General features: G+C 54.3%; 1 protein-coding gene across 5 annotated transcripts in view; it reads right to left on the reverse strand.

Annotated features, from left to right (window-relative positions):
• Window positions 1–7,327: 7,327 nt before the first annotated feature.
• The window catches only part of SUFU (SUFU negative regulator of hedgehog signaling), a 112,024-nt gene continuing 94,270 nt past the window's right edge, over window positions 7,328–25,081 (reverse strand). For 3 of the 5 annotated variants that reach the window (XM_045802986.2, XM_045802985.2, XM_045802988.2), the window contains exons 9-12: window positions 21,417–21,551; window positions 19,736–19,874; window positions 11,052–11,120; window positions 7,328–8,622 (exon numbers count right to left, since the gene is read on the reverse strand). In XM_045802986.2, coding sequence (XP_045658942.1) covers window positions 8,533–8,622; window positions 11,052–11,120; window positions 19,736–19,874; window positions 21,417–21,551 — 433 coding nt within the window. In that variant the 3' untranslated portion in view covers window positions 7,328–8,532. The other 2 variants (XM_087862755.1, XR_006780624.2) reach the window with 2 other exon arrangements.

Raw genomic sequence — 25,081 nt, forward strand, 5'->3', positions numbered from 1 at the left:
CTGAATATTCAGGAGTCATCAAGCCATTAACAACCCTGGGAAAAAGTGCTTCAGTCAGAAGGAGAAACAAATGGAAAAGCAATAGATTAGGCATGCTCCAGGGCAGAAAGGAGGCCGTGGGAGGGAAAAGACAGGGGCCAGAATACAGAGGGCCTTGCAGGTCATGGTAAGGAGTTTAGACTTGAAGCTGGTTATGAGAAGCCCTCAGATTTGGGATATATTCTGGAAGTAGTGCCAACAGGACTAGATATGGATTAGATATGGGGTGGAGAGGAATCAAAACATTAACAGGAATGGGATAGGAATGGGATCAAGATGTGCTTATCACTGTATATAGTACATCCTTCTGAACTTTCAAATGTTATCGGGGATATATAATTTTTTATCCCTCCAAAATGTTTTTAAATGATTCTTAGGATTTGGGCCTCAGCAAGAGTCTGCATGGTGGTGCCTCTTACCAAGAAGGAGAGAATTGAAGAGAATTAGATTGGGTGGGGAGATTTTTCAGTAGTTCTAAGTTTAATTTGAGTTGGCTCGGATATCCCAGTGGAAATGTTGCAAAGACAATCATATATACAGACTTGGGGGAGGTTTGTACTGAGATTATAGATTTTGGAGTCATCAGCAATTACATTCTCAATGGTAGAACTGAGATTCAAATCCAATTCAGAGTAACCAATGGGTCCCTGATCCTTCCATAAAACCAGAGGGCCCCTCTACTGTAGGACGTCCATCTCCTTATTCCCGATTGGAGGGCCAATGTGGGCCCTTCAAGGACAGAGCCCCTGTGTCTTCAGCACTTTGCATCCCCTCACATGGGAGATGTTATGTTGAATGAATGAATGAATGAATGAATGGATGGATGCTTGCTTGTCTGAATGAACAAACAAGGAGAAAATGGTTCCAAGCCCTAATCCTTAATTGCATGCTCTAAAGATGGTAGAGAGCAACAACAAGGTCTAGCTTGCAGCTGTTGGAGGGTCCTTCTCTGGCTTCCTCACCAATGCCCTCCAGGATAATCTAAAGGATTCCTTACATTCCTCACCTTTCTAGACCACTACCCTTAACTTGTAAGATATCATACTCTTCTGGTTTTCTTATCTTTCTAACCACAGACTTCTCCAATTTCCATCTCATAAATGTTGACGGTCCTCAGAGCCCTGTGCTCCATCCTATTCTCTTACTAATCTACACCTGCTCCCTGGAGCCTCTCACTCCTAAAGCTTTATTACTGTCTGTATACGGATGGCTCCCCACTCAGTATCTCCAGTCCAGACGTTCACCCTCCTGGTTGCAGATCAGTGTAGCCAACCATGCTGTCCGCTTGAATGTCTCACAGGCACCTTGAATTCAATTGTATTGAATTTAGTATTGAAAACTAAACTCATCATCCTCTTCACACTCCAGCCTGTTTTCCTCCACTGTGTCCCCCATCTCAGTCAGTGCACCTATCACCCAGTTAGTTACCAAGCCAAGGATAGGGAAGCAACCTTAACATCTCCCTGTCTTCCACCGCCAATCAAGTGTTATAGATGCTTCTCTCTCTTTTTCTTTTTACATTAAAGATTTATTTATTTATTTTGAGAGAGCGAGAGAACATGCATGCAAGTGCAAGCCGGGAGAGGGGCAGAGGGAAAGACTCCTCCAGCAGACTCCCCGCTGATCACTGAGATTCGATTGGATCTCACAACCCCAAGATCATGACCTGAACCGAAAATAAGAGTTGGACACTCAACCAACTGAGCCACCCAGGCACCCCTATAGATCCTTCTCTTAAATATCTCTTAAATCATCCACTTGTACACTGGCTGCTCACTTGACCTCTTCACTGGGTGGTACGATGAGTATCTCAAAGTCAGCATGTCCAAAACTATACAAATTTATGCACACACCCCTGCCCCTGTTCCGTTGAAGTCTTTCACTCCTCAGTGACCATCCCATAGCCAACCCCTCAGCAAATCTTGACTACTTCACATCTCCATTACTTTACCATAATCTCTAGCCTGGATTATTTCAGTAGATCCTAACCAGTTTCTCTGCTTCTGCCCTTACCTCCCAGAGTCAATTCTCAACACAGTAGCTAGAGAAATCTTTCTAAAATATGTCAGATTGTGGGGCGCCTGGGTGGCTCAGTTGGGTAAGCTCTGACTCTTGATTTTGGCTCAGGTCATGATCTCAGGGTCATGGGGTCAAGGACTGCGTGGGTCTCCCTGCTTAGCAAGGAATCTGCCTGAGATTCTCTCCCTCTGCCCCTCCCCCTGCTCGCTCTTTCTCTCTAAAATAAATAAATCTTAAAATATATATATATATATGTCAGATTGTGTCACTCTTCTGCTCAAAATCTCCTAATGGCTTCCCACTTCGACCAGAATAAAAGCCAAAGTTTTATAATTGCCTGCAAGGTCCTACACAAGCTGCCCTCTGTATATGTAATCTCCTGTTATTCCCCTTCTTTCATTCTGCTCCAACACACTGGCTTCCTCTTTTGTTCCTCAAGTACACCCAGAGTGTCTCCCCTACCCCCAGGCTCTTTGCAGTGTTCTTCATTTTGCCTAGACCATTCTTCCTCCAGATGTCCCTATGACACACTTCTTTCTGTCACTGAGATCCTTTGCTCAAATGCCACATATGCAGCAAGGCCTTCCCTGACCTCTGTAGTTAAAAACACACCCCACTCCAGCCCTATCTCTTCTCCTCTGCTTTATGTTGTCTCTGTAGTACGTATATTCATATACTATGTATTCTATTCTATACAAATATTATCTCCCATCACTAAAATATAAGATCTGTGAAAGGAGGAATTTTCTTTAATAATGCATCTCTGGTGCCTAGAACGGGACCTATCACATAGTAGGTGTTCAGTAAATATTTGTTGAATCAATGAATGAGTTCCGTTCTCTCCATCCCTACTGCTTCTACCTTAATCCAGCCCTGCCCGGTCCTTGCCTCCAATCTTGCTCTCTTTCAGAATGTTCTCCATCCAATAGGCAGGGGAATGGTCCTCAAATGAAAGCTCAACGCCTAAAACCTTAGGCAATTTGAGCTCTACAAATCCCAAAAAGAGTTTTGGGGCTCGTTCTCTCTGCCTGGAAGGCTTTTGAAAATAAAGCCCCTCTTTTTTTGCCCTTCATCCTTAAGTATCCTTCAGTTTTGACTTAGATGTCACTTCTTTCAGGAAGCCTTTTTAAATTTTCCCAGACTGGGTTGGGTACATTTTCTATGTCTGTACCCTAGCATAGCCCTTTAATAAAGGGTTAATGCTAATTGAGCAGTTACTATGTGCCAGGAATCTCGTGTGTATTTTCTCATATAATCCTTGCACAAACGCTGTGAAGTGAGAATGCATTTGCAGATGAAGAAACCTGTCTAAAGTCACACGGACGAGCGGTGGAGTTAGGATAGGACAGCAAGCGGCTGACTGCCTTTCTCCTTTGTGACTCTTCCTTGCAACTGTTTCCTTGTCTGTTTTCCCCACTGCACTACACACTCCTTAAGGCCAGGCCTGTGTCCAGTCTCCCAGCATATAGCAGAGGGCCTGGCAAGGGTTTGTTGAAAGAAGGAGTGAATGAACACAGACTGTGGACACCCACCAGCAGGCATCTTGCCCCTTCCCCCATCCTGTCCTTAGCTCTCTCCCGAAGAGTTCCGGGCACTAAGGAGGAGAGGGCACTGCGTCAGTCCCATGGTGCCCCCACAGAAGGGGCCTGGAGAGGGTTGCCCCTCCCAGACCACATCCTGACCTGCACCCCCTGCATTCTTGGGACAAATGTCTCCACTCTCCTGCCTGGCACAGCACTCCCTCACCCCCAGCCTGGCCTCCCCACCTCCTCCGGCTGCAGCCCTGCCGCTGCCTCAGCACCTGGCAGCCTGGGCTGACTCACTTCCAGCTGCATTCTCCTTCTGGTTAGGCCAGTTTGGTAAATCTCTTAGGCTTCCTAGCCCCATGGCTCTGGAGCCTGTGGGTCCCCCTCACCTAGGGCCCCTGACATCCTCCCACCCCACATGGGGCAGAGCAGACGCCTGGAGGAATGTACAGGCCTTTTAGAGATGACATTACATATCACATGGCAGATTTCTCCCCTCCCTAAATCAAGGGTGGGGTCTCTGCTATCTGCCCAGGAGCCTCTTTCCAGAAATAATCTCAGCCTAGTCCTGTCTCCTGGAACCACCTAAACATAGGATCTTGCTGTTCCCGCCCTCTCTAGGGCAGGAACTTCACTCTGACCCTGGGTCCTTCTAGGCTGGTCAGATGAGGAGGATTAGATAATCAGCCCTCCCCTCCACCCCACCTCCCAATCTCCGAGGAGAAAAGAAAAGGGGAAGGGGTGTGGCCTGGGCCACACTGTGATTGTCAGTCTGGCTCCAGGCCCTCCCAGCTCCCTTGCTCTGACTGCCAGAGTGACTGAGGGCCCCAGACGGGACCTGCCCCACGGCTCCAAGAGCCAGCCACGGTTCAGTAGGAGGTCACGGGGAAAGGAGTACTGACCTCTGCCTGGGGAAAGTCCCCCAGATACAGATGGTTCTCAGAGGGGACAGAGTCCCTTCACAAGAGCTGATGCCCCCCGCCCCCTCCCTTCTTGTGATCCCCTCAGGACTTCTGCCACTAGCCCCATCAGAACACCCTGGGTGCTACAGCTCCTTCCCGCAGACTAGGAGAAAAGGCCCTGCTATTCTCCAAGACAGACAACCAGCCCTAGAAGGAAGGGAAAGAATGTGGGAAGGTTTAGAGCAGCCCTGCAGGTTCTGGGAACCCTGTCTGGGTGCAGACCCCCTCCTGCCTGCCTTTAAGGTCCCAGGCTGTTGCCTTCTCCCCACAGGGACTGCGCTCTGTTGTGCCATGCCAGGCCCTGGAAAGACGGCAGCTGAGCAATCCAGGGAGGGAGGATCCAGCACCTCCTCACCGAGACCAGGCCCAGAGGGGCTCACGGGAAGGGAGGGCTGGCTTCTGTGTCACCCAGTGCATGTGATGGCTCTGAGGCTGCCTGTCCATCCCAGGAGGTTGAATTTAGATGGCGAGGGGAGTGGCCATCTCCTGACCCGAGCTGGAAGGGAAAGAAGGCCCACCTTCCCAAGGGGAAAGGGCTTTTTGGTGAGAGGAGAGCAGAAGAGGAAGAAAGAGGGTCTTGACCTACCCACTCACCTCCCCAGACCTGTTTCTTGCTCCTACCCCCCCCCCCACCCAGGACCTTAGAAGAATTCAAGACCAGTGAAAGAGAGTCTGCAAAGTCATTTCTGCATGACTGAGAGTCACCAGCTACGTGATCCTGCTCCTTGACACCCGTTCCGCTCCCAACAACAGCCTTCAGGGGCCTTCCCCGACCCCAGCTTCTTCTAAGCGGCTGAGTCCAACCCCCCCTCTGCCAGGGCCCCAGGCTTGCCTCTCCCTTACTCCAGGCATCCAAAAAGGAGCACAAGATCCAGGCACTTCTGCAAATATGTTTAATGCACTTAGATTACACAGAGGAAGAGGGAGCAAGAAGGAAACGACATCTAAGTGAGTCACCCAGAAATTCTCACAAAAGTCCCAGGCCGGCTGCAGCCCCCAGGAACCGAGTCACCGTCGACATTGGAAACTAATATAAAATTTTACAAAAGTCTGCTCATTGCAGCATTCAGGTACTTGTACAAAAGGAGGGCTCTTTCTACAGGGCTCCTGACTTATAACAGGGACCCAGGCACCTCACCTGGCACGGAGGACCTGGAAGCCAGAGAGGAGGGACAACTGGATAAAAAAATACAGTCAAGGGAGTTCTCTACTGGTCTGCCCCATAGGGGCACCAACCTTCGGGTTTTTTTTCCCTGCTCTCAACTCAATCTCAAAACCCAGTCCCAAGACCCTGTATACATTTTTTTTTTTAATGCTCTAGCCCTTTAGACTCTCCCCAAGGCTTCCTCGTCCCTGCCCTAGGAAGAGAAGGGCAAGAAGAGGCCCCAGCTCCATGGCCAGACCTGAGACCTCGCATGAGCCGCTCTACCCCTCAGAACGACAGCTGGCTCGGCGGTCCTCTCACAGCCCGCACTGGGCCTGAGGAGGCCAAGAGTCTGCCGTGTGTACGTGGCAGGCCCACTGGACGGGGGGCCCCCTTCCTCTCAGAAGCTTGAGCCACAGGGACCTGGAGGGAGGAGGTGGGACTGCGCCAGCCACAAGGAAGTCACGAGGAAGAGGCAGATTTAGGACGGAGACTTCTTACCACCCCAACTCACTATGTCAGGGCTCCTGAAGCACTGCAGGGAGGGAAGGAAGCAGTACATTTAGTGAGTACCCACTGTATGACGAGTGCTATGCTGGGCACGCCACAGGGTCAGCCTCACTTGGTCCTCAGTGAGGGTCCCCTCTCACCAGCCAGGAGCTCAGTGGAGAGACCCCTCTCAGAGAAACCTCTGGAAGGCCTAGTCAGAGATGGTGGACGCTCTGCTCCTCCTCCAGAGCCACTGCACATAGGGAAAGGAGATGGAGGCCTGGCCCCAGGCAGACCTCGGAGGTTCCTGACATCATGAGGCAGGAAGGGGCCACAGGCTTCATGGGCTTACTGTCTCAGAGCTCACCTGCTTCCCGCCCACCTCCCATACTGATGACAAAGCCTAGCTCAGAAAATACCCTCCTCCCCATCAGCCAAACCAGGCAGGCAGAGCCAGGTCCCCAGAAAGAAAGAATGTGTGGAGAGGTGGGCCAGGGTGGCAGGGAAAGGAGACAAGATAATGGCACCTCTCCGGCCATGAAACGTTAGATGACAAGAGCTTCAAAGGCAGGGTTGCTGTGGTGGGTGGCAGCCAGAAAATGTCCTTTTGGAAAAGTCCTTGGAGCAGAAGGCACAGCTGCTGCCAACATCAGGGCCAGAGCAGCTTCGTCTTCATGGGTGGAGCCCTGGAGCCTCTCTCCCCGGTATTCTGGGCTGATCCACCTTGAAGCTCTGAGTTTGATGGAGTTAACTGGGTAGCCCTGAGGGCATGTGCAGAGAAGCCGCCAGGGCCTAGTGGAAATCCTGAAGTCCAAATCTTGTTCCCTGGAGAGGCTGGCCACTGCCCTCATGACCCCTGGAGGCAGCTCTTTGCCTGAATCTCTCATCAGAGCGTCCTGCACCCCACTGGCCACCTGTGGCACTGTTGTGGTGCCCGTGTGCGTGGCGGGTGGAGACAGGGCAGTGTGTGGCCCTACGAAGCCCCTGACAGGCCAAAGGACTTTGCTTTGGAAAGACCTGAAGGGAGATCTTGAAATAGCAGTCCCTAGAGTCAGGGGTGAGAGGGCACGAAAGGGGCTTACTGATTCCAGGTCAGAAGTAGGAGACAACCCAAGAGGAACCCCAAACCCATGGGCCAGAGATCTGGAAGGAAGACCAGGAGATGTGCAGTAGTGGGGCAAGGGACTGGGAGAGACCAGGATGCAGGAAAAGAGGCATGGAGGATGATATGGAGAATGGGATGAAAGACAAGAAACGAATGGACGCAGGGAGGATGAGGGCGGCAGAGGGCGGTATTTGCAAAGTCAAAGTGAAGGACATGGTAGAGGCTGATTTTTCCATTTTTAATAAGCCAGAGTCCTGCGGCCTGGAGGCTGCGAGGCCCAGGACAGGAGGAAATGGGACAGGAGTGGGCAGAGAGCTGGAGACCTAGGCCCGGAGTGGCAGGTGGGGATGGTCGGTGAGGTGCTGGGCCTCAGCCCCTCTCAGGCAGGCCTGGTTGGTGGACAAGGGCCGGAAGATGAGGCTGGGGCTACCATGTCTCTGAGACCCTGGCGGTCCTTGAACTTTGTCAGGGGTCTAGTCTGCTGGAGAACCAGAGGCGCCTCCTCCTGGCCCCGGCTGGCTGCCGCGCTGAAGGCTGCACGGGGGCATGGCTCCGCTCTCCCCTGCCCCAGGCTCCACCAGGCCCGGCTGGGAAAAGCCTCTCTGCGAAGCTGGCTCCTCCGGGGCCCCGGGCTGGCAGGCGAACCGAACCCGGCACCTTCTCTGGTGGTGGCTCCCGAGGCCCTCGTCTGAGAGAATGAGAAAGTTCATCTGGGAATAAAGTTCTGTTTAAAAAACATTATATACACGGCTTCTGGACATCTCTGAAGACCAATAAAATACCATCCGGTTTCGACAAAATAAAATAAGGAGGAAGAAAACCAAACACGGTCGGAGGAACTGTTCCGTGGCCAGAGGACCCGGCCTAGCAAAGGCTTCCCCCAGCAGAGCTGGGCCGTGTGCGCACCGGCCACTCCACTCCCTCCTGCCGGGCTGCGAGGCAGGGGATAGGTGAGAAGGAGGCCCGTCTCCACCTAAGGGCACATCAAAGGTCCAGAGTCACATCTCAAACCACCACCTGTGGCAGCAGCAGGAGGGGAAGGCTTGCATTTGCCCACTCCCAGCCCAGGGGGCTTGGCCGGCGGGGTTGAGGGCCCTGAGCTGCCGCTGAGGCAGGGGCGGTGGCTGCGCAGTCTTCCTCACACGCGTCCTTTTATTTGTGGGAATCGCATTTACGCAGTTGTTACGCTGGAAGTCACCGGGGGGAGCCGCTGGGCTCTCCCTTGGCCCCTGCAGGGCCCAGCCCAGGCTAGTGCAGCGGACTATCGAACACCACGTCGGGCAGAATGGAGACTTTCAGCTTCTTTTCAGGCCAGCTGTACTCTTTGGGAAGTTTGAACTGTGGAGGGAGCAAGCACAGAACCAGGGTGCACACAGTTAGTACAACTCCCTGCCTTCTTTCCTGGTCGCCTAAAAAGAGCCCAGGGCCCTCATCCACGCCCTGTCCCCCAGGTGCTGGGGGCAAGAGAGGCCCCGGTTGCCTGGCTCCAATCGCAAATGCTATTCCCAGGTGGGTGGCTGGGGTTAAGCTGCTGGAGTTCGGTGACCCCTCTTTTCCCCTTGCCCTGCCAATAATTAACTGGGGTTGGAGGAGGCATGTTTTCTAACTCTTTCTTGACTGTGCTGACCTCCCTCCAGCTCACTTCCTTGGTTCTGCCTCCGGCCACAAGCATGTAAGGAATCTGCTCCCTGAGGCCCTGGGGCTGGGGGATGGGGAGCAGGAGGGAGGGTGCAGATGCTACAGGGAAGTGGCTTGAGGTCTGGAACTCTGTGGTCCTGTCCCTGCCATGGCTTCTCTTGCAGGGACTGGTGCAGAAAGACCTGGAACCCGCCCTCGGTGGCCTTTGCCAAAGGGTCCAAAGGGAAGGAGGCCCTGGCTTGGCCTCAGTGGGAGGAGAAGAGCACGACAAGGGTGGCTGGAGGTGATTTCTTGGGCCTGGTGCATCCCCATCCTGCTCCCCTTTGTTCAAGCCCATCTGTTTCCCAGGGTTACCACCCTGAGCGAGCATGGCGCCAGTGGTGGCCAAGGAGAGCCCAGGCTCTTCCTACCCCAGTCCAGTGATCACTGATTGGCTGACAGTTCTGTGTCTCAGGCTTCTGTTTGGGTGGGGGAAAGAGGCTGATAGATCTTACTTCCTCTGTGTTCAAGGACCTTGCATGTGGTCTGGCACACCGCTGGTACGCCACTAGACGCACACTGACTGGAAAGCAGGGTCTGCCTTTTATGACTCCTACTGTCCCAGGGCTGGGTGAGGAGTCAAGCCAGGCTGGAAAGGAGCGAAGAACAGGGCCCTCGGACTGCCTAGAGCTGAGGCTGGAAGTGGACAGGCCTGATACTTCCTGGCTGGCCCCCTCTCCCTCCCTCCGATGGGGGCCTTGTCCAAGCTGGGACCAAAGCGGAGAGTGGGGCTGGGTGTGGGGACAGCCTCTGGACAGAGAAGCAAAAAAAAAAAAAAAAAAAGTCATTTTTAGTGACCTACTTTCCTAAGCTCCCCCTGGCTCCTGTCCCTCCTGCCTGGACTGTCCCCCTCCTACCTCTTCAACACCCAAGTTCAAAGCAGCGGTCTGGTGCAGCACCATCCCAGTGTGACACGGCCTCTCCGGAAGTACTTTTGGGCAGCTGGCTCTGGTCTGACTGAATAGGAGCCAGGCCTCAGGGACCAGTGACTTGTGGGGGTTGACTGGCTGGCGCAGACCGGGTACTTGGTGACTTTGGAATGTAGAAATGAGTTAACTTCTCAAGCCAGATCCCAGAGGACAGAGGTGACCTCAGGCTCTGAGGAGCTGCTGTCCACCTGGAGACCTGGACGGGACAGGCTCACCCTGTCCACTCTCCTCCACCTGGTGGATGTCAGAGGCCACCATGTCCTGGCTGATGTGGCCCTGGGAGCCCTGGCAGCTGTATGCTCCAGGCCTGGCTAAAAGCTGGCTCCTGCGTGGCCTCCCTCTGGCTTGGAAGGCTGGCCCCTGGGAGGTGAAGGAGCTCTCTCCCAAACACACTTCCCGGCAGAAAGGGCAATGGAAGGGTCTGTCTGTCTCTGCCACAGGCAGGGGAGGGCCCAGAAGAGCTCTCCAGAGGCCTGGCTAGGTTGCTAATGTTCCACTAACCTATGGGGCATTGAGGCCAGGAAGGCTCAGATCCCACTGGGGTGCTGCTTAGTAGGAGGCCGGGGGAGGGGAAGGGACTTTCCAGGATGAGGTAAGTCCCTGCAAATGAGGATGCCAGGAACAAGGAAGAAAAACAAAGGGGATTATGGGCTCCATTCCTGTACCCCAGATGAGTAGCCAAGGAAGGCACGAGCCCCCACCTGGCCTGCCAGCTCCTCCGGCTGGAAGAGGCAGACCAAGAGGGGAAAGCTCATGGCTGGAGAAGTGAGGAAGGAGACCGGCTCCTGGGTGGCCTGAGGCGAGAGCAGGAGTCCCTTATGGCCCACCAGAACTCCCCAGTGGAATGTTCTCTGGCAGCAGGCGTGGGCTTTCTGTTCAGAACCTGCCAGGGAACAGCAGGGGCTGGGGAAGAACTACTAGGCCGAAAGCCCTGGCTGCCTCTTCCATGAGGTTCTCAGGAGCCGTTGGTTCAGACAATTTGCCGGTGTCCTTACAACAGCTGGGGTGGGGCAGGGGGTGGTGGGGAGCCAGAAACAGAGCTGTATAACATCTGCAGGGGCTCCTGTCCAGCCCATCCCCACACTTCGGAGACTGACAGACCAAAAGACACACATGGGCTCCTGGAGACTGGAAGCTGCTGTTAGAATGAAACAGGCTTACTTCCTCTGGAGAAGTCAAATCTTCTAAGTCCTCCAACATTTTCTCTACAAACTCTTCAGTCAACAGAATCTGGGAAGAAGGCACAAGACAAGCGTTTATTATTATTTTTTAATATACGGTCTTTTTGCCAACTGCCAAGCCATGGATCTTTCTTCTCGCCACGGAGGAGCTGTGAGCCTGTTCTAGGGACAGAGGAAAGTGCTGGAGGCTTATCCCAGACTGGCGTTCTCCCCGCCCCCCACCCCCACCTGCCTGCAGTACCGCAGGCACCAGGGCAGGGAAGGAAGGGTGTCAGAGGACGATGGGGAAGCCAGGTGGGGATGTCTGGAAAGAGAGTAGTGCTGGTCCCCAGAAGGGATATGGGCACGGGCGCTCTGGGCCTCCTGCATGCAGCAGAGAAGTGGGCGGCTAGGGGAGAGCGATCACCAGCATCCTCTGTGCCCAGCTGGCTCCCATGTTCCCCCCCCACCCCACTCTTGACTTGGTAGGACAGAAGGTATCTGTTTGGATTTGGAATACAGGCCTTGTCTGGAATCTGGAAATGCCCTGGAAGGTACATCCAAGAATGTCTGAGCTAGAGAATTTGGAGACCGTGCACCACTCTCTCTCATTTTACAGATGGAAAGGGGGCTCTCAAGTCCCGTCTCCATCTGCAGTATCCACAGTGTCTCAAGCCGGAAGCTCCCAAACCCCTGGCCTGCTGACCTCATTCCGCCACTGAGTTTTTCACAACTTCCTTTGAGAAACCACTTCTCCAGGTCACCTCCCAGCTGTCCCATGTCGCTGTTCTAGTCTGATGCCTTGTCACTTCATGCTTTGATGTCCAGGACAGCCTGGCCCCACTATTCAGCCGGCACAACCCCTATACTCACAGGCCTTCCTTAACCTGATGCACCATTTTCCCAACTGGCTCCTCTGCTCGGGCTGGCTCTGCGGAGCTGGGACCAGCTCACACCGGGCCTGCATCACACTGGGCCCAGGCTGAGGATGTCCTTCCTCTTCCCAGTCTGACCCTTTCCTCCACCCCTCTCCTCCCCGTGCTGACCCATGCAGCCTCCTGGCCTCGGCACCAGACCCTTCTCTACGCCCAGGCCGTGGCTCCACCGGCCTCTGCTCTGCTCCTCCAGCAAACTCTGAATGCCCTGGGTGAGGCACAGAGGAAGAAGGACAATGGGGTGAAGGCCATTCACCAGAGTGACTCCTCTGAGGGAAACCCCTCTAGAAGGATGGGGCTCAAGAACTTGGGAAAATACTCCTCAGGCTTCCCCTGGGAGTTGTCCACTCTGGTAAGAGGAGTGTGTGCATGTATGTATCTGGAACACAGTCAGCTTGTGAGATGACGTGAAACGGCACAGAAGAGCAGAAGAGCACAGGCAGGGCCGCTGGGGACCGCACAGGACGGAGGACGCCAAAGGAAGGAAGTCGATGGGGTGGAGGCGGGAGCAAGGAATGAGAAGCCCATACCAGGCACTGTGCTGAGTGCTCATGTATCTTATCTCCTTTAGTTTCCTCCCAGATGAGGAAACTGAGGCACAGACAGGTTATGTAATGTGCCCAGGGTCACATGGCTTGGGAATGGCTGAGATAAGACCATATCCCAGACCTATCTAGACTCTAAACTAGGGCCTGAAGTACAGCTTCCATATCCGGGGTTCTTCCCCTACAGCACTGATGCCTTTATTCACTCTTCCGCTCATCTGCCCACTGATCCATCCAATTCCACAGCATTCCCTAGGCAGAGGCCATCCCCTCTGCTAGGCCCGGCCCTGGGTGGGGCCCCAGGGACCCAGGCATGAAAGCGGTACACCCTCACCCTGGACACACACCCTCTCTTGGTTGACAGGGAGCCAAAGGATGTCTCCTTCTCCAGGCTGCAAGCCTGCAGTCAGCAACAAAATAGCTCTGACCACTGGCCCCCATCTCATCAAAGTTTTTTTCTGTTTGAGGAGCTCAGGCCTCCAGTGAGGACAGAGACAAGATTTAGACAGGCAAAGTCAGTCCAGGGAAATGCCCACCCGAGGTGGCTCCTCCCACCACCATTCTTCCTCCAAGTGCCCCAAGGTGGGACTGGGTGACCCTTCTCCCAGACTCCACTGACTCTTCCCCCATCACACCCCAGTCTTCCACTGCCAGAGCCCTGGCTCCTCCTCTTATCCCAGCCCCCCCCCCCCCCAACAGTCCAGAGTTTCCCTACCAGTTATCGCCAGTCTGCTTGAGTAGTACAAAAGTCACATTCATATTTTTGGCATTTCCGGGGCTTGTTGCCATCTCTGCAAATGCTAGCACAAACACAAGCATACCTAAAACCCAATTATATTACAATGGCTCCAGTCCGGACCAGGCTGCACTGATTTCTAACCCACAAATAATTTGGAGGGAGGGACTTTCTGCCAGGAAGGTAAATAGGCCTGGGACTGTAGTGCTGGGGCTGAGATGGAGGGGAGGGCTCGCAGGAACTGCGACCACCCAGTGAGACACGGAAGCACCGTTTTTCAGCAAGGGGCAAGGCAGCCCCACCAACACTGAGCTCAGTCCTAAGCCAGTTCCTCTGACAAAGGTCTGGAATAGGTGGTGGAGAGAGGGTGTGTTATGGTGGCTGTTAGCAGAACGGCCACCAGCGCGCACCATCTGTGTGTGACTCGTTTTATACTCAGCTGGGGGAGGGGATGGCAAGACCAGAAAAGGGGACAAACCCTGGTTGCTCCTCAATTTTCACTTTTGGTGATTTGCTGGTTCCTGCTGGAAACCTCACATTATTTTAAAAGAATTAAACAGAGAAAATTATACACAAGATCTGCATGATATTAAGGGTGCCATTCCCTGCAAAGAAACACGACAGACTGTCATAGCTCCAGGCGTCTAATTTAATTTCCTTTGGGAGTTAAACCTTAGAAGCTTGGATTGAACAAACAGGCCCTGTTCTTTGTATATTTCAGACCTGGAGCTGAGAATGTTAACAGATCTTATCAACAGGACACTGGAGATAGACAACGGTGACGGAGCAGCTCCTGGGCGCTCTCCGGAGCAACAGACGCGCCGTTGTGATGCAACTGTGGGAAAAGCCGGTGTAGTCTGGGGCTTGAGGCGCTGGAAGCTCACCGGGTCCCCATGGGGCTGCCTGGCTCTGCCACAAATAATAACGGGATGGTTACGATGCCAGTGGTAACGGTGACCCCACCTCCAGCACAGCAGTGCCTCCTCCACACGCCGGGCGCTGGGCTAAGGCCTTGAGCGGTGCCATTTCACTGAGCCCTCACGGCGGTCCCGCAGGGGAGGGAATTCTCACCCTCATTTTGCAGAGGCGCAGGCGTTGAGAGGAGACAAGGCTCCTGGACTTCAGAACGGTGATCTGACCTCATTGTGCTAGAGGACACGCTTTTCCGGTCTGGGGAAAATACCTCAATTCCAGAAGCCTTGTATACTCAGGACTAACCCTCCTCTCTCTTCTGATGGGGGAGGTGAAGGTGACTTTTGGGACCAGGACCAATGGCCTGGAAGACCAGCCATCCCAACCCCGGCCAGCCACACATCTCCTCAAGAGGAACAACCCTGCTCAGCCTAAGAGGGCTGGAACCCTGAGCATCACACACACCCAGCTGCTCAAAAACCAAGTTGGCCAACTGGAAAGGAAGGCAAACCATGCCCAAAGACGGTGTCCAAATTTCCAGGCCAGCTTAGTGAATGCATACATAAGGCAACAGCTACTCTAGCTCAGAAAACAGCAATAGAAATAATGGTAATAATACGGACAATGACAATAGCACTCAGTAATGTCTGCACTCACCAAGAGCTGGGCATAAAACACTTACGTTTGTGCACAAACAGCCCACAGCTAACTCCCCTGGGCAGCTTTTGAAACTATGGCGATGCCATTCAGACCTTCTGAATTGGAATACCCCGGCGAGGCCAAGGCATCTGCATTTTTGAGGCACCCCAGGAGATCATGGGGTTGGGAATACTCAGGGTCACACAGGGGAAGGGGTTTTGGGCACAGGCGTAACCAATAGGGGTGAGCTGGTGGCTGCAGCTTCACCACCATCTAATTGGCCAATCTGTGGCCCCCTGCTCCCCACCCCCAACCTCCACTCTTGGTCAGAGAGGGGGTGTGGAATCCAGACCAGCAGCCTTCTCCAAGGTGCTTGCAACAGAAGCATTAGGGACAACCTGGTTGGTTGGTGATGAGGGAGGGCTGTTAACAGTCTCCCAATTCCCCAGGCCCCCGCAAGTTCCAGAAGGAACCCGACAAGTGCTCTTCCGTGGTGCCCGCCCTGCGCAGGCTCTGCTGTGCTGCTGCAGACCTGAGGCCAGTGTCTGTGGTCGGTACTATTTCTGTGTCTGCAAAGAGCGATGACAATGCCCACTCCTTCCCCTCGATATGACAATCCACACTTTGTCCAGGGCCCTGTTTGCTCTTCGTGTTGACACGTTGTTCTTGCTTCCCGACAAGTCTGGCTTTCTTTTTCCTTCTCTTTCCTTCTTTCAGAGGCGGCAATGTGTTGTTTACAGGGTAGGGCCTGCCAAGGAGCTGCTCTGGCGCCCACGATGGCCAAGGAGGAGGCAGGACAAGGATGCAGTCCGGTCTGTGCCCCCACTCCCCGACTCCAACAGGCTGGATGAAAGCTAGAAAACAACTTGGAGAGCCCCCAGGCTCGGAGGCAGGGGTGTGGGGGCTCACACTCACTTCCTGCTCTCATTGGGTGGTGAGGAGTTGGCTTTGGGGGGCAGGAGCAGGCTCGGCCTCCTCCTGCTCTGGTTGCTGGCTGGTGAGGGCACAGCGGGCCATCAAAGTCTTCTCCCCCAGGGATTTAAACCCTAATTGGGTGTACCCCCGGACAATGAGGTCTCGTGACAGCCCAAGCAAAGGTCTCCGGGGAGAACAGGTTGTGACCAGCTTCCCCAGTGGAAGGAGAACCAGTAGAGGCACTGAAGAGGAACTGCCCAGGGCCTGGGCCAGGGACTGCTAAGTGCCTTCCACACAACATCCAGATGGGTGGATGGGGACAGGAGAAGGCGGGGACTTGTCCAGAGAACGGTGGTGAGTCAGCCACTGGGCTAGGACGAGAGCCCAGCAGTGATTCCCAAACTTGGCTTGGAGTGGTGAGCCCACTCGGAGCTGGGCATCTTCTCCCAAGCCCGAAACCTCCCATCAGGGCTGGTGGGGAATGGCTGGGAAGGGGGCGCCACCTGGGTGAGCTGTCAGACACCACACAGCTGAGAAAGCATTGCAGGGCTTAAAAAAATATTCTCATATTTGGTGATGTGACCCCCACGTGACCTCTGGGGCAGACTTCTTCCACTTCAGATCAACCCTGGCTGGGGACGGATGAACGACTCAGCTCTGGGCCGAGCTCCTGCTCAGAAGACTAACAGCCCAGTGTTGACAGACTCAAGGGAGAGAGGCTTATTAAAGCTACTGGGATGTGGAATGCTGGGGGAAGGTGTATAAGGGAGGGTGCTGGCAGGCCTCCCCCAGGATCTGAGGACCCTCCTGCAAAGCTCTGGAGTTGGCTGACAGGCTTTACAGTCTCCACGAGGACGAAAACAGCAGATGGTGGGGCAGATGGAATCGAGGTGTTGACCTCTGGAAACTGCGAAGCCTATAGAATTGGAGCGGGATTCCTGCCTCTCCAGCTCCTCCAGGAAGCAGGGAGTGTCCACTGAGCTCACCCTGGGATTGCAGCTGGCCCTGCCTTTCTGTGTGCTGGGGCCTGGGTTTCCCTGGGGCTGGAGAGATGGGGAGGGGAGGAGCAGAACCAGGAGAAGGTGGGTGTGGAGGCCTGTCTGGGGCCACTCCACATGCTCCAGTGAGGTCCCAGATTCCCTCATCTTCTGCCTTTTTCTCTCAGCCTCTCCTTTGTCACTCGTCTCTCATGCGGGGTGTCTTTGCCATGCCTTTTCCCCAGGAGATAACAGGCCCGGGCTGGTAGCCAGAGCAAGGTGCCAAGGCTAGGAGCGAGGGCTTCCAAAGCTGTTGAGGCTGATGTAAGAAAGTCATCCCAGCCCCTCCCCATTCAGCAGGGATCAACAGGGAGCGTTCAGGTAGAAGCCAAAGAAACAGAAGTCTGGAGCTCTTCATGTTCTTGCGCCTGCTGCATTCAGCTCCTTCCTACTCCTCTGTCCCTAACAGGCCTGGTACACAGGGCCCAAGGAAACACCACTGATCCTGGGAGTATAAGCAAGAGATTTCTTCAAGGGTCTGGGGGAGGTCAGGCCCCTCCATGTTGCGCGACTCCCTCCAGAGGGGCCTGGGGCCCTTCTTGGTCCAGTAGAGTGGCCCCTCCTTGGCGACAAGCCTAACCCCAGGCCTCCAAGAGGTCCTGCAGACTCCTGGGAGACAAGCAGCCCCAGAGGGAGCCCTAGAGGCCCACATGTAATTACAAGCCCAGGTTCCCACAAGCTAGGAAGCTGCCTGTGACCACAGTGGCAAGACCCTAAAGGGGAAGGCGGGCTGGCAGTCAGAAGCAAAAAGTGCTGACTGCTTTGGGGGAGGGGAGGAGGGCTGTTGTGGGTGTTGGCTCCGTGGCTGAGGACTGGCTGAGGGCAGAGGCAGAGGGTTTCCCAGGACTCCTTGGAAAGGGCCTGAGAAACACCTCAGTGAGTGAGGGTGCATGCTTGGGGAGCGGGGCCCCAGCCAGCCTTCCTGGGAGCTCCCCTGTGAGCTGGCCCGTGGTGGACAACACTAATGAGCCCATAACACAGGCCTTTGATTAAGCAGCTCTCAGCACAGCAACTTTATTGAAACACGCAGAGGCCGGCGGCTGGTTCCCACCGCTCCGGTTCCCCAGGCAACAGTGCTGGGAGGGGCCCTGCCCAGGGCTTCAGCAGCCTGAGGGGCTGCCCAAGGGTGAGGGGAGTGGGCCTGGAGCACAATGCCAGTGGCCCTGGGATAAGGGGCTGGAGACTGGGGTTGGATTCAGAACTCTGGGGGCATGGAGGGGCAACATGACATCTGCTGAGTCCTCTGGGGGCCAGGGCTCCTGGGCTGCTGAGAATGGACATGTCGACCACCCCCTCCTCAGGGTAGGAAGGTGCTCCAAGGATGGCAAGACTCCAAGGACAGGTTCAGCGGTGAAGATGTAAGATGTAACTTGGGGGGGGGGATTTCTTCTTGAGTTTGGGGAGACCCTGGTCCCTACTTTCTCAAGAACATGTACTTGAACCTTCAATACACACAAATGCTATCTGGGGACACTTCTGAGACCTGTAAGCACAGTCACCTACTGGAAACTCTCAACTCTCAGGAGATGCTGGGTTCTCCCGCTGGGTCCCCACCTCCCCCTTCCTTACCAGCTCTGCCCAGCTAGGAGGTAGCCCTCCTCCTCTCCACAGAGGCAGCCTGGCTTTCCTGGGACATAGCTGGGGGTGGTGGGGAGGCCCTTTCCACTTGTGTGGGGCTAGTTTTGAATGTTAGAGCTTCAGAGCTTTTGCTACAGTAACTACCAACACCACATGGACAGAAATCTAATGTTACCAAGTGGGACTTTTAAAATGTATTTATAACTTTATGGTTCAAAGTAATTTTGTTATGAAACAATGTAATAACAACAGTGGAAAAAGGCAAGATAATTTATGGAACACAATATTCCTAAAGCACTAGCTTCCATTTCTACGTCGCTTAGTCTGAGGAGTGTGGTTGGCGTCCTTTGTTTGCTGTTTGCTTTAATTAAGGGTTAGTATTGGGGGGGGAGAGGCCTGAAGGAGGAGAAATTCAGCTAAAAGCCCTCTCTCTTTCTCTCTCTCTCTCTCTCTCTCTCTCACACACACACACATTACCAGTAAGTATGCTTCACAGACCCCCCAGACTGGGTTAAACCCACAAAACCAACATAATTCCCTTCCCCTCTACTATAGCCATCCCTCCATACACCACAAACAAGGCACAGTCAATTTCTGGATTAGGGTCAGATCCTCTTTCTTGATACTCCTGAGAGAGGTAAGGTAGAATGTTCTTCCTCTCATACTCCCAACAAACAAAGAAAAAAGGATGTTGTTCCCCTAATACATCTGGGAGTGTGCCAGACCAGCCAAGTACCCGCTAGAGACCTGGGACAGGGTGGGGGCTGGAAGGAGGCCTGTGGCTCTCAGGCCCCAGCACCCCACTTGGCAGTGGCTCTGAAGCTGTGCTCCAGCCAGAAGAGCAAAGGAAGGACAAAGTGTTCTGGACAAGCCAGCAGGTTTCTGTGCCGAAAAGCTGGGTTTCCATTAGGAGGAATAGGACAGCCATTAGATGAAGGGAGTGGGGAGGCTCTGTCTGCTGAGGCCTGCCCATCCCAGCTCCAGGCCAGGTCCACACACCCATTTTCTAGGAATTCTGGTGGGATTTCCACAGAGCCGCTTGAGAGTGGCTTCCATCCTTCCTCCTATCCTGTTGCACCCTCGGTTTCCTGGCCTTTGATTTACCCAGGGTGCAGAAAGTCTCACATCTCTCAGACCCGGATTTCCATGGCAAACCAATGGCCAGGGCCTAGAGAGTTATCCCTGGTGTCTCAGGTGATGGGGGGAGAGGCCAGGAAGTGCTCCTAGAGCTGATGGGACAGGCAGCAGCATCCACACTCCACATGGCTTCCCGTAACCAGCCCCTCTGGAAGGGAGCCACCTAGAGCTGCCAAGGGAGGAGAGGGAGGAGGCGGGTGTGGGAAGAGCCCACGGAAAGAAGGTAGGGAGAAGAAAATGAGCCTTCTCACTTGTAACCAGGGTCCATGGGCTGCATAAGGGTGCTCCTCAGTGGCAAAGGCGCCTTCCACTCCCGTGGAAACGAATGTGATGGCCATGTCACCTGTGATACTTTTATATGTAAAGTGCCGTCCATGCAGAAGCCTGCCCCTGGGGGTGGGAACACAGAGACCGTGAGCAGCAGGCCTGGCCAAGGGACAGGGTGCCTGGCAAATGCCCTCCTGCCTGCCCACCTGCCCACCAACGGGGGACTGAAACCAAACATGTTCATTTCAGCATCTTCTGAGAGAAGCCTCTCCCAAGTTCTCTACTGTCACTGCTCCAAGTGCTCAAAGCCAGCAGAGACATTAGATCAGCATTCAACGGGCCTGTGGCAGTACTGGAGGACACCTCCTTTGTGTCCTGGTGAGGAAACCAAGGCCAGAGAGGGCAGTCAGCAACGTGCCCAAGGTCATGCCCAGAACTAAGAGTGAGGTCACGTCCCCTCTATTTCGAGGGCTGGGGTGAAGTAGTCCCCAAACAAATTTGCCAAGCCCCTGGGAGAATGGCAGAGTGCCTTCACAGCACAACCCCTGTGTCCACGGTAGAGTCTTCCGCCTGCTCATGGGCTCTCCCACAAGATTAAAATGGCTAGCCCCAAGGCCACAAGCACACCTCAAAACAGACAAATCAACAACAATAATAATGATAATAATAATAAAGGCTGACACCAAATGGGGTCACTCTGAGGGAACCAAAAGAAGTTACTGTTAATCCCCAGTCTGGAAATACACCTGGGGGAAGGGCAGGCAGGGACAACCAGTGAAGAAGAGATGCCAGTCAGCGAAGGAAGCCCAGCCTGCCCTTTGCTTTCCAGGCTGCTTCAGATTAACCCTTCACCAGTCTAAAGGTCCTGAGCCTGAGCCAGAGAGGGAGCTGGGGAGGAAATGGCTGGGGTCCTGGTGGGGGGCCTTGCCAGCCCCTGTTCATTCTGACCACTGGCTATCTTTGCCCTGCTGCCCAGGGTGTCTGGCCAAGGCTGGTTAGCATCCAAACTCCTTTTTCAGGCTCTGGGGACAGTGGGGAGGGACCAAACCAGGGCAACCCCTTTTTTCCTTGTCACTGTTGTCTAAGTTGAGAGTTATTCTGGTCACCTCCCTGCTATAAAAGTGAGGGTGGAAACCCCAAGGGCGATGCGAGAAGCCAGCTGAGTAGATTCAACCCAGGGCAGCACCCCCAAGCGCAGCGCTGAATTCTGGCCACAGGGCTGGGTTTCTGGCACTGTGGACGGCAGCAGAAAGGACACAGCTGGGCTTCTCGGTCCCTCAAGGAGTCCGTTGTGCTGGCCACTGGGTTTGGAGAACTGCATGTTTTGCATGGGAAAAGCAACAAGCGGAAGAAAATAGAGTCCAACCCACCAGAGCCCCAGCCCTGCTACCCACTGCTACGGACTCTGGGCTTGGAGGATGGCAAGGGTCCACGAGTTCGCCAGGCAGCTGAGCCTTCCCAAGGGAGCAGGGCTGAGGGACACCTCTCTGGACAAAGGAGTGTTCTTCAGCACAGTGGGGGCTACAGGCCTTCCACAGGCCCAAGATGGAACTGCCTGATGGGCTCTCCTCTCTCCTGGGGGCCCAGTCTCCACCCCGAGGTGGGGGAGAAGGCAAGCATAGGCCTGGTGGCTCCCAGGGACAAGCCGAGTGCTGTGGGGCTCACCGTAGGCACAGGGGAATGAGAGCCCCTGACTCCTGGTTGAATTTCAGATGCACGCTCTCGAGTTGTCGTGTGCGGATCAGCTCATGGGGAATGATGGCTGTGGAGCTGTCGCTTTCCAGGCTGTCTTTGCGGCTCCTGCAAGGCAAGCACAGAGCAGGTTCAGCACGAAGTAAACACCACGGGGAGGAGCGAGATGGGAGTCTCTCAGGCTGGGCTCCTGAATGACGGTGATTGACGACAGTGACAGCAGCAGCCACCATTCACGTGTGCTCGCCAAACGCCAGCCGCTGCACAAAGCGTTTCTCACGGATGGCTCCTCTCAATATCCCCATGAGGTGGGTACTCCTGTACATCCCTTTTATGGATAAGGAACTGGGGATCAGAGAGGTTAAGTAACTTAACTCCCCTGTCGGGGGTACGGAGCTGGGATTTGGTCGCAGTGAGATCGAGTTCTAAAGCCTCAGCTCTGGCCAACACACCATATAAAAGTTTATGTCACAGCGGCTTGTTCTTCCCTACACAGCAGCAAGAGCACCTGGCAGCCCTTCTTCCCCTGCCCTGGAGTCTCAGTTCCCAAGTTCCCCAAAGCTGGAGTGCTCGAGGACCAGGAGGCGCGGCTCCAAGAGCTTCCTTCCAGCTGATCCTGACAAGGCTGACTTTCCGCAGGCTCTGAGCGTGCGCACTCCTGCTACTGGCCAGGAGCGGCAGTGACATACACATCCTCCTTCTGACCAGGAAATGATACAATCCTCGGTGAGGGGGTGCAAACCAGGCTCGCAGGAGTCAGACTAGTGGGCTGGCTGGGCAGCAGAACCAGGCCACCATCCCGCTGGGTTTTGAGGCCCCAGGAGTCCTGTACCAGATTCCTCCTGACTGCGGCCTTGGCCACAGTCAGCTGTCACTGCTGCCTCACACTCCCTCCTGTCCTGCTTCGCACCAACAGCTCATCCCACAACTGGGCCACGGGGTCCCTTTGCAATCTAAGATACGCTCTTTCAAATTCAGCTGCCCCTCACTGACAGCCTCTCAAATCTGCCTCAGCCGGAAATGAGGGTTACCCACTGATCCTATTCAAAAGGCCGGATCCTGGTTTGGGCTGTGAATCTCAGAACAATTCCCCAAGTGTCCATCAAAATACTGGGTGAGCAGCTCTAGTTATTTACCATTCAAGAGGCGGGAGCCATCCGGGGTGTGTAGGCTCACAGTCAGACAGCCAGTGAGGGGCAGGCCCAGCCTCCTCACACGCTGGGGGGCCGAGCACCGGGGCCTGTGGCCAGTGAGGCACCCCAACAGGCAGAGAACCTCCCCAGAGGGAGGGTGTGAGGTCAGCAGGCAAAAGGATGGAGGGCGGCGTCGGACAGCCTAGGGCCCTCCTGAGGTAATGGGGACCATTCCTGCCAGCTGTGTGGCTCTTGCCCAGATGTAATGGCTCTTTCACAAAGTGGCCTCTTCCTCTGGTTTCCCAGAGCAAATTCTGAAACTGCCCTTTGCCCTAACTTCTCCTTTAACAAACCCTTTCACAAGACCTGCGAAGGAGACAAATGCTATGGCCAAGAGGGTCATGGAAGTTCAAGATTGGAAGGAAACTCTGAGGTGGTTTAATCTACTTCTTCCCTTTACAAAAGAGAGCCCGTGACGAGTCCAAGGCCACAGAGCTGGTCTGTGGCAGGCAAGCGTGGGAGCCTAGGACCTCTGACTAGACCCCTTTCCCTCACACGCTGGCTGCGACGCCTTCCGAGGAGGGCAACACCAAACATCATCTCTCGGTGGGTGCCCTCAGGGCTCAGACAAGAGCAGAACTCAGAAGACAGCAGCCCTACTCCGCTCCAGAGCAAGGAGTCTATAGCCTCACTGGCTCAGAGTCCCACGGTGAGCACCCCACGTATATTCTGTGGTTAATCCTTCTTTCACAGACGAGGAAATGGAGGCTCAGAGAGGTAAGGAGACAAGCCTGAGGTCAGAGTGAGTTTAAGGGGAAGACCAGAGTGTGATTCTTACAGTCGCTTCCCCGTGCCATCTCTGACAACCGGCCGCACATAGACCTACCACCGTGTGCCGGAAAGGGGCTGACGCCCGGCTGCCGGGCGGGGCCTCGGAGCCCGTGGGGCCCACTAGAGGACGGCTGCCTCTCTGGCATAAGAAAAATGCTGATGAATAGCAACTGGGGTGGGGTGGGGGGCTGGGAGAGAAGAATCAACAGCACACAGGGCTAGAGACATCTCACGCTGGAGGGAAAAATAAATTGTTGAAAGTCAGCTAAAGTCACCTTGGAAACTGCTACAACACACTCACCCAGAACGGGGACATCAAACCCAACTGCAAACAGCTTTAAAGAAATGGAAAAGAACTTAATCATCTGAAGAATTAATGTGACAAGTGCCCACATTTACACCTCCCACCAACCTTCAATCATTTGAAAACGTACTTTAATCTTTTAAGAGAAAAAAAACTGCAAAATGCTAGATCTGCAATCCCGGAGCTTGGGTATTTCCGGCACGCTGCTTCAATGGAAACGCGGCTGCTCCACACACACACACGCAGGAGCCCAGCTTTCTGCTGATTTGTTTTTTCTGGACATCGATGCAGAAGCATGAATTATTTGTGTGGGCTGGGTGAGGTATTAAATCTGCAGCCGACACAGGTTTGCAATGTTTTGCATGGTTGTCAGCTTAATCTTAGTCATAAAAAAATAAGTACTGTGCTCGCCAGCATGGCCTAATTTTTCAGCTGGGCTGTTTTCTCCCCGAGTTCCCAGTGGAGGAGAAGGCAGAGCTTCAAGGGGCTGGAAGGGAGAAGGGCTCCCAGTGAAGCACGCCCTATACCCCCCAGGCACTGCCAGGGATATGGGGCCAGGGGAGGAAGGATGAGCTCTTGCTCCAGGTGGCAGAATGGTTAACACGTAGGTAGGCTCTGGGTTGGATTCTCGCATGAGCTCAGGCAAATGACTGACCCTCTCTCTGAGCGTCAGTATCCTCTTGATGGGAATAGATAATAATACCCTTTCGTTATAAGGATTAAACAAGATGACCCACGTGAAGCATCTAACAGCGCCTGGGGATGTAGTAGGTGCTCAAGATACATCTGGAATGTGCTAACAAGGATGTGAGGGGGCTGCCTCTAGAAGTCTATCTGCTCTTCTGCAAGAATGTTGATAGCTTAATAGGGAATTATTTGCCTTTCCCAACTGCCTCTGGCCAAGTCAGTCCCTACTTCTGAGTAAAGGTCCTTGCCCTGAACTTGGGAGACAGGACTTCTGAGATGGGGCTTGAAGGGCTCCTGACTCCCTGAACAGACACTACGGGCCCTGGTCAACCACTGGTCCTCTGGGAAGGCACAACTACAGGCCAACAAAAACCCCTGAGGCTTTTGTTCTGCTGAGGGAGGTGCTGGCAGGGCCGTCTTCCCTCTACAGAGCACAACGGTCTTCCTGCAATTCTCATCTGCCCGACCTCAAGGTGCCCAGAAGTGGTTTAATCCCTCCTCCCATGACAGCCTTTCAAATCTCCGAGGCTGCTTTCGCAGACCATCATCAGTTTCTCTTTTCCAGTATTTGTGGCCCTTTCAACTAAGACATGGTTCTGAAACCTTCCAGCCGTCCAAGTCACTCACACTTGCATTTACTCCAGCTTGACCTGAAGCCAGGGCGTCAGGTCCAGAAGCAAAGT

This window comes from Ursus americanus, chromosome 6, assembly GCF_024610735.1.
Source record: "Ursus americanus isolate L20-20 chromosome 6, mUrsAme1.1.p, whole genome shotgun sequence".
NCBI lineage: Eukaryota > Metazoa > Chordata > Mammalia > Carnivora > Ursidae > Ursus > Ursus americanus.